At 35.7% G+C, this 16,935-nt stretch overlaps 1 protein-coding gene across 1 annotated transcript; it reads left to right on the forward strand.

The window, feature by feature from the left end:
* On the forward strand, positions 1-14,251 carry LOC132551315 (MAM and LDL-receptor class A domain-containing protein 1-like). The gene is made up of 10 exons (XM_060215441.1): positions 1-67; positions 2,996-3,133; positions 3,432-3,688; positions 4,251-4,332; positions 4,863-4,913; positions 5,068-5,118; positions 5,707-5,844; positions 6,404-6,660; positions 13,849-13,932; positions 14,178-14,251. Exons 1-10 carry the CDS (start codon positions 1-3, stop codon positions 14,178-14,180), a joined length of 1,128 nt encoding a protein of 375 aa, XP_060071424.1. The 3' UTR covers positions 14,181-14,251.
* Positions 14,252-16,935: the final 2,684 nt, after the last annotated feature.

Raw genomic sequence — 16,935 nt, forward strand, 5'->3', positions numbered from 1 at the left:
ATGCAGAAAACGTGTTTCGCGTTTATTGCAGATCTTACTATGTACGAGGAATTTGTCGTTATTGGAAGTACGCTGTCAATATGATAACCATAATTGATTTTAGCATGTTTGAAATTCGCTGTCATAAAATGATAAGATATCTGCATTTATCCATAATCAGCTCAATACTTAATCAGCATCATTTTTACCCTTATAATAGCCTAAAATATACCTCCCGCGTGTCTGAGCGATACGCTGAAAATTCGTGAAATAGGCGACCAATGTATGTAAACGCACAGAGACTGACAAGAGTTACTTCCCTTCGTTGAAATGGATTGTTATGAAGATTGCAGATAAGACTCTGTAAAACCAAACAAAGATATCAAAGTCTAGATTTGGACGTGCACCTGTTACATAATGAAGTAAATTTCATATATCTGATAATTTTAGACGAACGTCAAGTAGATGTGTATATTTTGAATCTGTCACTGTTCTCACGAATTAAAACGCGCCATGCATGTTTTTGCAAACGCTGCAGACTTGGATCCGTCCAGCAGTGTCTACCAGCTGCAATCTTGAAGAATACACGAAAGATAGATGAGTAAAAACGATAAACGCTCTCATAATTTTATCAAGAGAAAAGGAAAATAGTTTTAAAATGAGACAAAAATAAAGTTTTCGTCAAATTGCAGTATTCATTTACAACTATGTTTAAAGAAGGGACATTCATTACAAAATGAAAACATAGAATTCGAAATTTTATCATTTGCCGTATTCTCGCGAGTGTGCGAGACATGATGTCTATGGTTACTTCATATTGAAGCAAAATCACTAGTAAAATACAAACAAATGGTAAAATTTACTATCACCATGTTCTATATTAATTCTTCTAGGTTTAAATGCGTACAGTTCCTTTAAAACCGAGACAGTGCTTCTTTTAGGAACATACAATCGTTGGCAATAGAAATGTGTCGGTTATTATTGGAAAGACGGAAATAGAGAGTCTATTGAATGGTCGTGGATAGGCTTCACTGCTTCCATTTTCTTCTTCTAGAAATATTAGAACATTACTCGTTCTTGAAACTTATCCTGAACATATTATCTATACAAAAATAGTAAAGTTTTCAAACGTTTACGTTCTTTTCAATTCTACATGGTAATCACCGTTCAATAGATTGATTAGAACATAATACTGTGACTGTTCCGAAGCCATTTTAACAAAATCTTAACAAAAAAGATTTTCTCAACGACGCCCAAAATGATTTGTGATTTAAACGGTAATTGATTCGTTTCCGGAATGACGTAATCCGTGTATTTATGGAAGGTGTTATACAATGTAAATAGAAGCGCGTGTTTTCTAACCATAGAATTATTGATTATGTTACCATCCAAGTTGTCAGCAAGGCGTCCTACTGAAATCGAACGAATCTCGTAACAAACTAGAAAATGGCACGATACATCCGGGTGACACAATGGATACCACATGCATGCCTGACAAGACGACAATAAAATCTAACGGACTTTACAAACAGCAGTTTAGGTCTAACCTTGTTGTTTATGTATTGATTTTTATTCCTTCTGACGATGTTTATGGGGGAATATAGAAATAATGTAGAAATAACCGACGGGTTTGAGTTACACCGCCTTTTTTCATGGCAGTGATTTCAAAGTATAGCTAGTTTGTCTTACTCAGATTCAAAAGGTACATTGATAAATTTATAACTGTGACTATATAAATGTCATCATTTTCTAAAACAAATTTACCATTCTAAATTGCTTTAACGATAATAACAATGTTACTGTATTGTATTCCAATACATATCAATCTAAAGGACTGTTGTCTGAAGCAGACAAGACAATTATTTGTATAAATCTAATTAGTGGTTCTCCCTTTATGACTTGAACTGATTTCTGTGTCATAATACTCAGATTCCAGTGCATATGTGTCATAAAATTGTGATTGCAATGATTTTACTGGCGACATAGCAGGATATAATGTTTGTACGTTATCACCTGATAAGACAGGTACAAATGGTTCGCAATATGGCGTCTTTGTTAACTGGTCAATACGGGCGCCACGATAACATGAAAAGCAATCATATCACTTCTTTGCTACCTAGTGTCATGTCTTGTATTTACATTTGTAATCGTTTAAATTTTATGAGATTGATATTACCTGTATTCTATTATTTAAATAATACCTGCTGTTAATTGGTAATGTCACAAAATTATTTCTGACACAAGTCAATGGAAAAGAGTCCGGAAAGAAAAGCCTGTTTAGAGAGATATACAGCTCCTATTTAGTTCTACTTTTCTTCCCTTTTTGTGTGATGACCAAAGCACATATCTAGACGCGCTAGGTGTCTAATTTCAGTGAAATATTGTTTACATATCAACCGATTAATGCCATGTAGTTGGTCTCTGGACACTGGTTTTATCATTGTACCACTACTGGGGCTGTCATGTCATGCTAGACAGTACGTACGTGTGTGGAGACAGTAATTATCGCACTGCATAGGGACGTGAAGTACTTATCTCAACAAGACCACACATTTCCTGAGATAATGCACAGCATGCACATCTCTTGTAATGTTTTGGTGGCCTCTGCTTGTTTAGTTTTGATACTCCTTCCATCCGGTAAGTCTTAAATTACAAAATTATTTCATAGAAATTACATTTACACCTTAACGCATATTGGTATCGGGCGTTACCCAATTAGTTGTCTGATTGCTTAGACATTTGTCCCGAATAAGGAAGAAGAAATTGCTGTTGCTTTATATTGGATAGTCAATGTCAGACGATTACGTTGCACACTAATGTGCCAGGTTATGGTGTATAGTCACGACTGTGTATGTAATTCAATGGCAAACCAATATATACTTATTTCTAGGTAAGATTTAATCAGGTAGATAATACTTAATAATGCAGACAGGCCATCTACGACTCATTTAGAAAGATGTCCAAACAGATATTCTAAACACATGTATTATGGATAAGACGTTTCTATCTGTTGTAGGTCGGCATGGTCTGAGGTGTAATTTTGACCACGGTCTTTGTGACTGGTTGCAAATCAACAGAGATCAATTTGACTGGCGGCAAAACTTCGGGAGATCTCCAGAGAAAACTTCCGGTCCTCTGTCCGATCACACCGGAAGTGAGTTATCACTATCGTGTCTGACACAATCAAAATACACATACATCATTTCAATGTTATCTCAATGTTAAAAAATGATAATTGAATTATACTTGCATTTAATTGCTTGTAGTGTTTGCTAGTTGATTGAGACGTACATAGTGCATTTGAATGGTTTCTTTATTACGATGGCTTTTGAACTCTAAGAAAGAAAGAAATAATATTTAAAGACTTAACAAACCCTTGTATGATGCATCTCTTATGGGATGTTGCTAATTTAACTGCTTGTGTAAAACATGTTTTCCCCCAACTGTTCCAGATGGCAGTTATGTTTATGTGTCAGGGTCAGACAGCCAAGGTCCGGCATCAGTTGCCATTCTGTCGAGTCCAGCTCTCTACCTAGCATCGCCCATCTCTTTCTCTTTTTGGTATCACATGAATGGTGTTGGTATCGGCAACTTATCTCTTATCGCTACCGACAAGTTCGGTAACCGGAAAACCCTCTGGAGTAGACATGGTCGTCAGGGCCCGGATTGGTTACGAGCGACACTCAGGCTGGACTCATCAGCTGAAAAAGTCAGTAATGGAAAACAAGAAATACAACAGCATAGAGAACCGGATAAGTTAAAAAGAAACAACAACATTCAGATCAACTAATCGAAATCTGTAAATTTGTACTAGCATATCGTTTATCGGGCAACAAAGTTTTTACTTTGTGTTGTCAGCCACAAAAACACGCCTTCTTCCTGGAGTGGAGTGTTTGATCAATTCAAAGTGAAATGATATTATAATTCTATATAACATTTATCAACGCGGATCTTAAGTAACACCGACATAGTCAAACATTAGAACACCTGTCTCAAGACAGTTCAAGACGTTAGTTGTTTTCTAGCCAGGACGAACATTTTACTAGACTAGTTTGGAGACTGTTTGAGACAATACCAACGTCACTACCATAACAATTATAGTAGAATTATTTCGTCATAATAAAGAGAGATCCAATTCGAAATTTCTTTTACATTTCATGACAATTTACTTCTGTTAAACAAATCTGAACAAAACTCGATCGGCTCAAATATTTCCATATCGTGTTCTTGGACCGGAAGTATTCTTTTAAGGTTACCTCGTCTGTTAACAGGTTGAATTTGTCGCCAGTGCGAAGTACCATTATAATGCCATTACTGCTATTGATGACGTCACAGTGAATATTGAACCCATTGGTAAATCTTAATTGTTTCCGATAGTTACCAAGCATTTATGATAATCTTTGTCTTAATCTAATTTCATACAAGAAAAAATGTCCAGAATTTACAGAACACTTTCAGTTGACCACCCTGACAGTTCTACTATCGAAATCATCATTATTGATTAACTTCCCTCTCATAACAATATCATAACATTGAGTTCCTTTATCTTGAAATCTTTAAATCATGTTTGTAATTAGCACAGCAATTAGGTCACTTGGAGGGTAAACAAAACTACCACATACCACAGAAGGATGTGGTCTTTCTATAAAATATAAATGATATTAAGTTGAATTGTCAGCTCATGTATGTACAGGTCGAAACTGTTATCTTAAAATAAATACCATAGTTACTGCTCGAATAATTAGAAAAAATCACACCGATAGATTCACTTTGATTCTAACGAATTCATTAGATATACCGTCATTTATGCAAAAGAAAGTAGTTCTCTGATTTTATGTCGTTTTTTAAATCTTTATTGAACAATTCCTTTCTTTATATCACAGAGGTGACACCAGCAGCAGCAGCGCATACAACCAGCGGACCACAACAAAACGGTAAGGTGACAACAAACCAGAAATTACCGACATATTACAAAATCAACTATTCAAACACAAAGAAGATGAAACGGGAAAATATAGAAGAATGAAATAATGGCGCGGATATCATAGCAAAGGTACAGGGATAATAAGACCTGGTGATCCAAAAGAGTTAGCGCTTTTGCTTCATCGACAACAACGATATACATCTTGGTCAATCCAAGTAAGTAACATGGTGTTCCCAAATGAGAAACAAGGTTGATAACAGTCGAACCACACTACATGCAAACAAAAGAGCATCAAACGCAACTTACTTCATATCGCACAAGTAATAGCTTCCAATAGAATCATAATTGTGACCATTAGACTCCCCCTCCCCGCCCCCTCCACTGTTTTCAACTCTCATAATCTTGTGTGTCGACTTCTTCCACGGAAATCGTGATACTGGTGACAAGCCCTCGAATTTATCAGGATGGCATGGTGTCAACTGCTGGGCCATGCAGACTTTCCTCGGGTACATTTTTATCCGATTTGATTTCATACTAAGACATCATGCTTCCTTCCATTGTCGCTAAGAAGTGTGATTTGTATCAATTGATAAACCGTTCACATTTGAAATGCAATTCATATATATGTAAGCATGCAAAATTTGATGTATTATACATTTCTGATACAATAAATTACTGATGTCTGAAGTCCATTGAAATACAAAGATACTCGCAACTTGTCCCTAAAGACCTATACATGATCATATATTAAAGGCATAGATAAGGATATTGTACATGATAAACAAACATAATTTTATGTTTAGGTGAATTTCCGGACTGTAGTTTTGACCAGTCTATGTGCATGTGGAAGCAATCTACCTCAGATGAACTTGATTGGCACAGAGTTCCTGGGTCATCACCCGATCATACTTCAGGGCCAACCGAAGACCACACTTCCGGAAGTATGTTTCCGTGTCTTACGAAAATATGGAAATTCAATACATAATTCAAACACATATTTACATTTTCTAAATGAAAGCTGACTGCTGTTCCCGTTCCAGTTCCAGTTGAAGTACAATTTTATGTCGATGTCGATTACCTCCCAACCGCTACACACACACCCCTCCATTATACCTGATCGCTAACCACCGTTTACATCTGACTATCACTAATTTCCATCTCTATACCAGCTTATTTTGTCAAATGTTCACCTTTTTATTGTTGATATACATTTTATTCTCTCACAGACACCCTCCCTTTTTGTCTCCCAATAGCTGCCCCACACTTATTGCACGACCTAAATCACCTGTATACCAATTCCTTATCACTGGACTGTTGGTATATGGTTTGTACCTGTCTCGTTTCTGTTGGATTACCACTGATTTTCAATCATTCCCCCTCCTCTAAAGATGTGAACTCTGACAATCTCGTTTTTTTGTTTATGTTTGATATCACAATGATGTGTTTTCTGAGAGTGGAATTTCGTCTAGATATGACAAAAATATGTTGTCTTCCTTTCAGGTGGTCATTACCTCCTGCTGATGGGTCACGAGACTCGTAATTCAACTTGGGCTGCACATCTCTTTAGCCCGCTGATGTCTGTGTATGATGTAACAAAAATGACATTTTGGTTTCATATGAACGGTGTTGGCATTGGGCATCTGCGCATTATAGAACGGATGACGGACGCGATGGAATCTGTGATATGGACAAGGAACGGAAGACAAAATCATGATTGGTTAAAAGCGGAAGTCACTCTCATTCCAGGAAGATATCAGGTTTGTAGAATATGAGTGATTTATTTCTATTTCTGTTTTTTTTCTAGACGCATCTAAAATTAATCATCCCATCGCATTTGTTTGTGGCGTAACCAGCCAGTCTTTGTACGTCCCATTAAATGATGAGGGGCAATCAGGAAGCCGGAAAAGTTATCTATTTATCTTCTCTGTAGCATGAAGATATTACCTTTATCATATTCCGGATTTCTTCAGGTTGTTCATGTCAAATATTGTAGAGATTCTGATTACACAGCCAATATAAGATAGAAGTGGGATGTTCTGACAGCACTGTCACCTTCAAAAGATTTTCTCGGCTTGAATAATGATATTGTGTGCATAAAGGTAGAATAAAGTTTGTCGAAATGACAAACTTATTATAGAAAAATCGAAGAGGATATAATAACATATCAACATAATCATGATCCAAACTCAAATTCATTTAAATTAGGGTAAAATGTGAAGAAAAGAAAAATCTACACGGAGACTCGTGAAAACGTACATGGAGAATAATAATAAAAAAAACCAAGTCAGCTAACTGAGGGGTACACTACTTCCCATAGGTATGCTTATAGCCTGTTGGAAGAGCTTACCACCAAACGACGAAGATATTGTTAACCATAAATTCGATCATTTTTATGATTTCGTTCTCCGCATATTTTGTATATCTACGTAATTTCACGAAACACTCTTCACTAAAAGTCACGAACGTACATTTGTATCACCGTTCACCTTTCTTGGCAAATGGAAGTTCTTATGTGAGGAAAGCGAAGCCTTTCCGTGAGTTTTGAATGGGGTTTTGGAATGGAAAAATGATATTGCTGTACGGAATGATTTGTAAGTGCACATTTATTGCTTTATATTTACATTTTGCTCTGTGGTCACCCATTATGTCTATATCAATCTGGACTGCATTCACAGTATTGTAGATGCAGTTCAGAGAGTGCGCATTAATATTTTTTCTGTGGTAGGCTAAATACAAATAGTATCGAATACCTGAATGATCAAGGATTTCAGGCTAGACACATCATGTTCATGAGCTCCCATAAATCTGAAAGTTCGCTTCGGTCCTATAACCGCACAGTTTCGACAACACAGAAAAAGTCACTCAGTGCATCGTTGTCTACCCTGACACTGCCAGTTACCAATTACACAGCGAGAGTTTCACGATCCCCAGAACCGATCACGCAGCGACAGTTTCGAGATCCCCACAAGCAGTTTCCTCACAAACCGTAGCATGTGTTTCATCGGAGTCCCTTTCTGCAAGCGATAATCCTCTTCCTTTAAACTCACTCAGACCAAACATGAATGTAAATGTCCAAAGCAATACGGCTACTCAAAGTTTCTTCGCCGGCTCATCATTTTCAGGCTGTTCGTTCACTTTTAACTCGAAGTGACGTGACGCCACCATTTTTTCTGAATGTATGGACCGGCACGGTAGGCCTACGGTTTACACCTGCGTAGTGAAATTTTAATTCTCTGGATTTAAGTACTTATATTAAATAGTAATTGTTGAAAGTGTTAAACATATTCATTTCGTCAGCTAATAAAGTTTCAAACTTCAAAATCTAGGTTACTTAAACGCTTCAATCAAACTGCTTGTTGTAAGTAAGTAATTACGCTTTAGAGTTAATGTACTATAGAAGACATGGCATTTCAGACAATCTGGGTGACACCCTTTTTTCTGAATAAAACCGAAATACTAAAACATATCGTAGAGTATGGAGCCATTTTTATAGATATGAAAACACTTATCAAACTGGAACAGCGGCCTATTCAAGAATATAACTGGATCCACACTGTTAATATTAACCACTGATACACGAAAATGAGAATGAAAATTGTATAGAAATCGGCCAAAGTGTCAAAAACAGACGTCAGACTTTCATACAAATTCATTACAGCGGAAATAAATATGACCTTTTGAATATCACTTCATGATCAGAATATTGTTTGTTCCCAGTCATAGGATTACATTTGTGCTCCATGCTTTGTCACGGAGACGATTTACTAAGGCGAATAGAAATATTTCATAACTTTTGTTTACTACGCACTCTTTACGGCGACGATTTACCAGGGTGAATATAAACATTTTGTACTTTTTCCACGCCCTGTCATGTATACGATTTACCGGGGTGAATATACATTTTTATTATATTTTTACAAGCGAAATATACGAAATGGCAAATTTGATCATTTTGTAATTATCACTAGTGATGTTATACATGTAACTTTTCCGATGTTGATATCACTTTTCCAGTTCCCTTTTCAATTAGTGCTTTCTAGTCACTACCTTAAACATTTTTCGATTTTTCTGGTAGGATATAATTATATTTTGAATCTTTTTCTTGCTCATTGCTGGATCTCTATAACCTGCTCTCTAAATAGTTTTGAAAACCGATTCTTACCCGATAGGAGTATAAGCTGCCAGTGAAACCACGTAAACCAGCCTTTTCAAACTGGCCTTTAGACTTTACCTGCTTTAGTTAGGACTTTTCTCCGCTAAACAGTGCTCGGTCGTGGTATCATCGAGACGAAGTCTTAGCGTACAGTAGAAAAGCTACGGTAAGCAATCTAATCTATGACATCGACTTGTTGTCAAGGGTAACGTCAAAATATATGACGTCAAAGAAAGACAGCTGTTTTTTCAAGAATGGTTTTTAACACCGGCCGTTTACTTTAAGTTTGGAAAAGTTTTTTCCCTATTTGTTTATGTCGTTTAGGCGTCTCAGTGGTTAATTTCAATTGTGTTTCATAGAACTCTATTCCTTTCCTTGTGGTCAAAACATCGCTGGAAAATAAACTGAGTTCCTTATAGCAAGCCACAGTTGCAGTAAAGGTATTGTCTTTGGGATGTCGTCCATAAATAGTAATTGCGTGTTTGAATTAAGATTATGTTGAAAATAAATCGATATTTCGCTGTGCATAAAAATATCATTGAATTTACTGGGTCCCGAATAACACACTTATTTGGATTGGGCTTAAACTCACTCTGAAGGTTCGGAAATGTTCGTGCATGGTGCATTGGTGCATTTTACGGAATACATTTTAAGATATTTTACCCACTAACTGAAGAGGTCTTATGTAAATGGAATGTCAACCTGAACATCGTATTTCGCTCAGTGGAAGATGTAAGTTTGAAACCATCAGGAACATCTCTCATAGCTAATAGTGTTTGTTAATTTGTGATGACCAGCAACACAGTTATTGCATGGGGAAAGTTAAGAGGGGGCCATCCTTAAAGAATCGTTATTCTTAAGAGTCAACTACGTTCAACTGCTGAACCGTTTTAAAGCTTTGAATAAATGAAAACAATAGCCTAAAAAAGAAACATTATTGTGTAAAAAGACTAATTCAAAATTATTAAACGAAGTATTGATTGGGTCGGAAAACAAATATAGATATGGGAACCCTGTATTTATCTGAGAAAAGATTTAAGATTTTAACACTAATCTAAAAATCAATACTTGAAAGCCATGTAGCGCCTGCTAGCAAGAAATATTTATCACAGTGGCATCTTAGAATACAATTGCAGTGGAAAAAATCGATGAACAATTTGTTGATTTCATTTTTGTCAACATCGAATGCATCATTATTATGCTAATTACTATCCCTTGATATTATGTGTGGTTTTATTCATGACTTTGAAAACTCTACGAGGCTAATTTGATCGTTATGAATTAAGATTTTTACCGTATTCTACATCTCAGGTTCAGTAGATTTTTGCAGAAATGACACGATATCGGTACATGTACCAGTTGATATAATTTGGTTAGTTTTTATATTGATTAAAGTCCTATCAACGTCTATTGATGGATGACCTCCCTATTTAGGCTAGATGAAGGATGGTGTTGAGTGCGTGTGTTTGTAGGAGGCTGTAATGTGTTCGTGTTATAGTGCTACCACACTGAAGTATGTTGCAGCTGATCAGGTCATGATGCAACCATTCATTACAACACAAAATGAGAAGAGTTATGAAAAAATCAGTAATTTCCTTTTCAAAAGACACTGCTATGAGAATAGAAAATCAGGAAATTAGGGCTAGAGGATATCAGAGCTAGACAAAAGAAAATCCAAGATATCAGGGATAAACTCAAAGTCAGTAGAACTAGGGCAAAACATGAGCAAAAGAAAGATTAACACAGAGAAAACATTAAAAGTCTGTAGAACGAGGGCAAAACATGAACAAAATAAAGATTTACACAGAGAAACTCAAAGTTAGTAGAACTAGGACAAAACATGAACAATAGAAATATTAACACAGAGAAACTCAAAGTCATTGCATAGCATGGTGTTTTTATCAAAACCAGAAACAGAGATGTGGTAAAGGATAATGTGATTATAGTCATGATATATCTGAATTTAGCCCGTAATTGACAATGTCACTGGCTACTGGTGGGGGAAATTAGACGTCACGCTTTCTAACTAGTGATTGTACGAACATAAGAATACCATTCCACATGATTTCGTAATGTTCATATCTACAGATCCAGAAGTACTGTATGTCAGCTGATAAAAAGAGATGTTTCAAGTACAATGATACATTGTTAACGGCTGTACGACCGTCTATATAGCAATACATTACATGGAATCGATGCTGTGTCTGATGAGCGACATAGAAGTCATTACAACGCATATTACCAGAAAATACCAGAACATAATGGAACTGCTACGTAAAATCGTGTTTTATACAATCATCTATTTATATTTAACCAAAATAATGTTGTCGTTAAAATGACCATAGCCCTCTCCAGTACATTTTTCATTTTTTATTTTACATTTCATTACAGTCAGCCATTATATGCTACCAGAATTCTGATCGGCAATTTTCTGATGGTGACAGTATAAAAAGGTTACTAAGTAGTCATCAATATATTAATTATCAATGTCAGATCGATAGTGATTTCTAACCTTTCTGTCTCGTTCCTCACGGCTAGACACTGCCACGAAGAAGCTCTTAAGCACACTATAGAATCACATTTTGATCACATCGACGCGATGGTTATTAGATATTGATTGGTCAATATGTCCAGAATACTGAAACCCTATTTCACGCTACTCGTTGTTCTGGCCGTAATCACCACCAAACGTGCCAACCGCCTATCCTTCCTCTATCACAGCCGTTGCTCACCGACATTTTATGTCGAACTATTTGGTCATACATTTGCTATAAGGAATATGTAGTTTTCAAATTTTGTGTTTTCAACGACAGCAATTAATCAACGGAAAGACGATATTTACCGTCAATCATGTCAGCCGGCTGTAACGTTGTCAGTCGACACACCTTTGTTTTTGCATTTTGGCAGTGAAATATTGAGAAATATCTCATTGATAAAAGTATTATTTTTCACCATTGCGCAGATACTATTATATTTGACACATCTGTTTAATGTATTTGTTGTTACTGAAGATTATAATATCTATCATCTTTTCATTACAATTCAGGGATTTGTGACATGTGTATTAATAGTGACATTTCTAATTATAGAAATTACAATTAAGACATAAATAAAGGCTAAAGTGAGCAGAGATGTAGATATTCTGACTGACCAGCACATGTATTCCTTCACAGTTACTGAACGGTCTAGTGAAAACTGTTGGATTCTCTGAAGCTTTAGGATAGGAAGATTCTATCCGAAAAGAAGATAGAAACAAAACAACAAATAAAATACCGAATCGCCCATAGAATTTTTAATTTAAACTAAAATAACACATATAAGATTAACACGTATATCACTGAAAAAAGTAGGAGCGACATACGATCAGATCATTCGGAATGTAAACCGTCTGATGCTTCATAGACGACACACGCCGAAAACAACAGAACCAGCAGACTTACGGGCATCATAAGGAAAATCGTTCAAGTGATATTGGGGCAAAGCTATTAAACATTATATCAACTGGCACAAGCAAGCATTGGATGTTGCTATTCAGAAATGTAAAATTCAGAATACGGCAAAACTGAAATCATCAAACTTATCACTCAGTGTGATGGAATGCTGTCCCTATTATTCTCATGATAAAAAACAAACGGTAGATTTAGAAGAAATTATTTCTCCTTTATTTCCAATTTTAGCAGGTACAGACAACCACGTCCTTGTTATCTAAAGAGAATCGATTTTTAAATAAAATTAAAGGACTTATTGGTGACCGGTTTTGTTATGCACCTCGATTGATTTATCCCTATAAAACAAAACCAATTAAGGTAAGGTGGGGAGGGTGGGAGGATTTTATTTTCTTAAGAACAGTTTGATGAAACATTTTACTGCCAACCTGGACCAGAACATTATCAATAACATCTTCTAGACTTTGTCTAGGACTAGACGGCCAAGAATCCGAGAGTAGAAATTTCAAGTCCTTTCTTAAATTAAAAAATACAATATGTATTCTGACCATTTTCCCCAATTTGTATCTAATTAGTCAATGCTGAAAATACGAGACCCTTTAATCACACCATGTAGCTGATCAATTCTCCAACATTCAATGTCACTGAACATATCACAATCACGATGACAGTATGTACGATGTCAATTGTTATCACCCTTCTTTAAATTCACGTTCACGACTAGCACAGCATAAAAGATGAAAAATTCAAAACTCTAAGGTAATGCTTCTACCTTTGTGTTTCTGTGATATAAAGAACGGAATGTATACATTTTTATTGTCGTATCAGGTTTTAAAAGACCATAATGAATAAAGGTATTGAACTGCAGGATATTAAGATATTCTTTGTTGGTTTGTTACAGGTTTTTCGTCTCTGTGACCCTATTATCTCTAGGTATAAGGCGTCAGTATTCTGACGTCTATGCTGTATATCAAACATGTTTACACTGAATATCGTTCTGGTCTTATAGAATGGTTTGCCATGGGAACATGTTGACGACTGCAATGTCCCCTGAACAGAAAATGATAACTCATGTATTCATAGGATCATGGATTTGGTTCATCCCTGCAAATAACAAGGTGTAGAACTGCTGCATTAGATGTTCGATTATTTTGGTCTGGTTGGATTTGTCTCTGGTGATCTAAAAACCTCAGCTTCCTCCATTTTAAGTCTCGGGCCGCCGTCCATAAGAAGACTGTGCGGTATTTTAGTGTTAGCATTAAGATCAATTAAGGGCAACCGAACGGTAATGCGTTTGCTGAGAGAAACTTGTCGCATTTGATCTAAGTTTGATCTTTATCTTTCAGCTGATATTTGAAGCTTCTGCTAGACTTCATTACGGCAGCGATTTGGCGGTAGATGATATCACATTTGATCCCCACCCTGGCTACGTGAGTACCACAACCGCGTAGTACGGTCACTGAAAATAGATTACTTAATACATAATTATATCACAACGATGGCGTTGGATTCGGATTATTGAAAGACATGATAGGTTATTTAAGATGAACAACGTAATATATTTTAATTTCATAATATCAGATGGAAGCGTTTTACTTCCATATACACTTACATTTGCTTACCCAATCTGATACACGGCGTATATTACTAATGGAACTTCATTTAACTTTTACAGTAATGGTACAGCACAATGGCAGTAGAACGTCAAACGGTTTGGACTACCGCTACATGTCATTCCAAATTATTTTCATGTCAATTCTAAATGTTGTTTAATATTTTACTTAGAAACGACAAATACACTCAGCATTTAATCAAATGTGTTATTCAGTATTTGTGGTATGTATGCAGAATCAACAATAAAATTGTTATCCTGATTATACGACAAAACCGTTTTCTTTTATAAATGACATTGATATATAGTAATATTTATACAACTGCTATTACTTAGTGGGTTAGAATAGTGGTAATTTGTGTGCGTCAGTAGTGTTTTTTTCGAGCTCAAATTCGGAAAAAGAACAACACTAAGATGAAATATTCCACATAAACTACTGCACATGCGCCTAAGAAAAGGATATTTCATACAACACGTCAACAGCATCTTAATTCCAACTCATAATAGATGATACATCGAACGACGGCAAAAAATGAACAAGAGCAGTATTTGAATCGGGGGCTCCGGAAAGGTAAACGTCTTTTGCTTCATATGCTTCGTCGACGTCACCGACCATATAAATCTAAGTCAATCTAAGCAAGTAATGCCACGTTCCTAAATAAGAACAATGTTACAAACAGCGGAACCATAAGGCATGCTAATGAACATCGAAATCGTTTCACGAAAAATCGAATAAAATGCTATAACTTTTCACGTTGTGATGACCATGAAAAATCTATATAATATTCATCAACCTGCATCTCTTGAAACTTTTTTTGAGTTTATCTGTCAGCTTTCGAGATCTAGCATACGGCAAACTTTGATATTGGGACAAGCCCTTGACTATCGAATCAAATGTGACATGCAAACAACATTGTTTGGGGAATCTGGTTGATTCTAGAAATGGAAATTGCACAGGATCTTAATTGAAAACACCGACATTAATTGTACAGCTTCGTTTAATGTTGAAGGGACAGATCCGGGTGATATAGAGTCCGTTGTGTCCTTAATTTCAGATTATACATATGCTATGGATATGGTCAAAGGATGTCTTGGTATTAAAGACAAGATATTATGAATATATATAAAAGTTAAACTGAAGGATTAGGAAATGTGACTGACAAAAAAACAAAAAAAACAAAAGACTGAGATGGTAAGCATGTTCTTCCTCACTGTACAGGGTTGCTATTAAATTTTAAAAAATCCAATATAAAGGAGGGATGTCCGTTTCCGGATAACAATCTTTAAGATTGAAGGTGGAAGACACTGCTGGTGGATTTTAAGTCTTCGAGGTTTGCCGAATAGTGGCACGGTTCAGAAAATAAACTTGTACTTGACATTATTCCAAAATTATCTAAACGTGAAAATTACGAAATTTATCTAATTGTGGGGCTGCTGCACCTCCCGATCTAGAATTTGACTTTTCTTTTGATCACTTTGCGTTTTCCTTAGTGGCCTCCTAGCTTGCTTCAAATTTCAGGCATAGCCTCACTGACGACTCCCAGAAGGACTAAACAGCTGTACAATGCAGTTTAATTAATTCTGTAGCTCTACTGTATCTCATTCTCAATTATGAAATGGTGCTATTCACTTGTGTGTCTTTTGTACAGTATTTAAAATGGATATGTGAATTACTGTAAACCTGAAGCAAACTTAGTTTTTCATGTAATCATGCTAAAATGTAATGAAAACTTGTAGGATAGGGCTACCGGGAGCCTTTCTTGCATTGGCGTTATCACATAATTATTATCCAGAGTGAAGTAGTCTTCATTAGGATTAAGGAATTGATGTGTGTTTTGGTTTTATTCTAGATTTTTAAGTGATAAATCTTTTAAGAATGATAGACAGATCTGAGCGTACGGACAGTCTTAAAACTATCAGCATAGTTTCTGTCATATAAACAATAATTTATGAAGTCGCCAAATGTCTTAATACCACCAGGTACATTATAACGAATTCAACGTATTTTCAATATTATGGAAATTTGTTTATGGACTGAAAAAGTGGAACCCAATCAATTATAAACAATGTTAACTTTTGTTGCATAATAACTTAGAATCTAATAACACCATTTTTTACAATATAGTCACAACAGACTGTGTCTGGCAATTATTGTTGTTTGATAATCTAGTTTTACTAACATTTTCGAGGCTTTTTGCCATACACTCTACCAAAGTTTTACGTATATAAGGCCTAGTGGTGTCCAAGAAACTTGTACTGAAAATTGAGGACATCAAATTACCGCTTACATTATTCAGCAGAACAAACCTTTACATATCATATGTATTTGTATTTCGTTCAGGGTGGGTTGCTCCCATGATAAGGTTAAGAAAAAAAGATCCGTTTGAACATTTGATATTTTTGTGATTGATGTTGGTCCATTTGAGGTTGACTTTATTATAATCAACATACACATTTAATTTCTGAGGGGTAATCAATTAAAGCTTACACAATTGTGAATATATCATTACATCTACATTAATGTTTTCAATAGATAACAAAACATTTTTGACCGCGTCCATAAAAAAAAAAAAAAAAAAAAACGACATGGTGTATGATTTTAAATTCCCTATTGTGAAATTTCTATTTTTGGCAGTTACATACCTGCGTCCCCATCCGACTTGTACAGTGTTTTCATATCACTGTTGATCCGATATTCACGAGCCTATTGTTATTATCACACAAGGATTCAAAAACAAAATCCTTTGCGTGGTATGAAACTGATGTTGGCCTTTACTCCTCATATCTTTCAGAGGAGTCTCCGTGTAAATATTTTGCCCTA

Source organism: Ylistrum balloti, unplaced genomic scaffold (assembly GCF_031769215.1).
Source record: "Ylistrum balloti isolate Yb309-2 unplaced genomic scaffold, AGI_CSIRO_Ybal_v1 Utg370194, whole genome shotgun sequence".
In the NCBI taxonomy this organism is placed as follows: domain Eukaryota; kingdom Metazoa; phylum Mollusca; class Bivalvia; order Pectinida; family Pectinidae; genus Ylistrum; species Ylistrum balloti.

Coding starts and splice junctions, on each gene's coding strand:
- LOC132551315 (XM_060215441.1), top strand. CDS start 1: ATGCAGAAAACGTGTTTCGCGTTTATTGCAGATCTTACTATGTACGAG. Junction 68..2,995: donor GGAATTTGTCGTTATTGGAA/GTACGCTGTCAA, acceptor TATCTGTTGTAG/GTCGGCATGGTCTGAGGTGT. Junction 3,134..3,431: donor TCTGTCCGATCACACCGGAA/GTGAGTTATCAC, acceptor CAACTGTTCCAG/ATGGCAGTTATGTTTATGTG.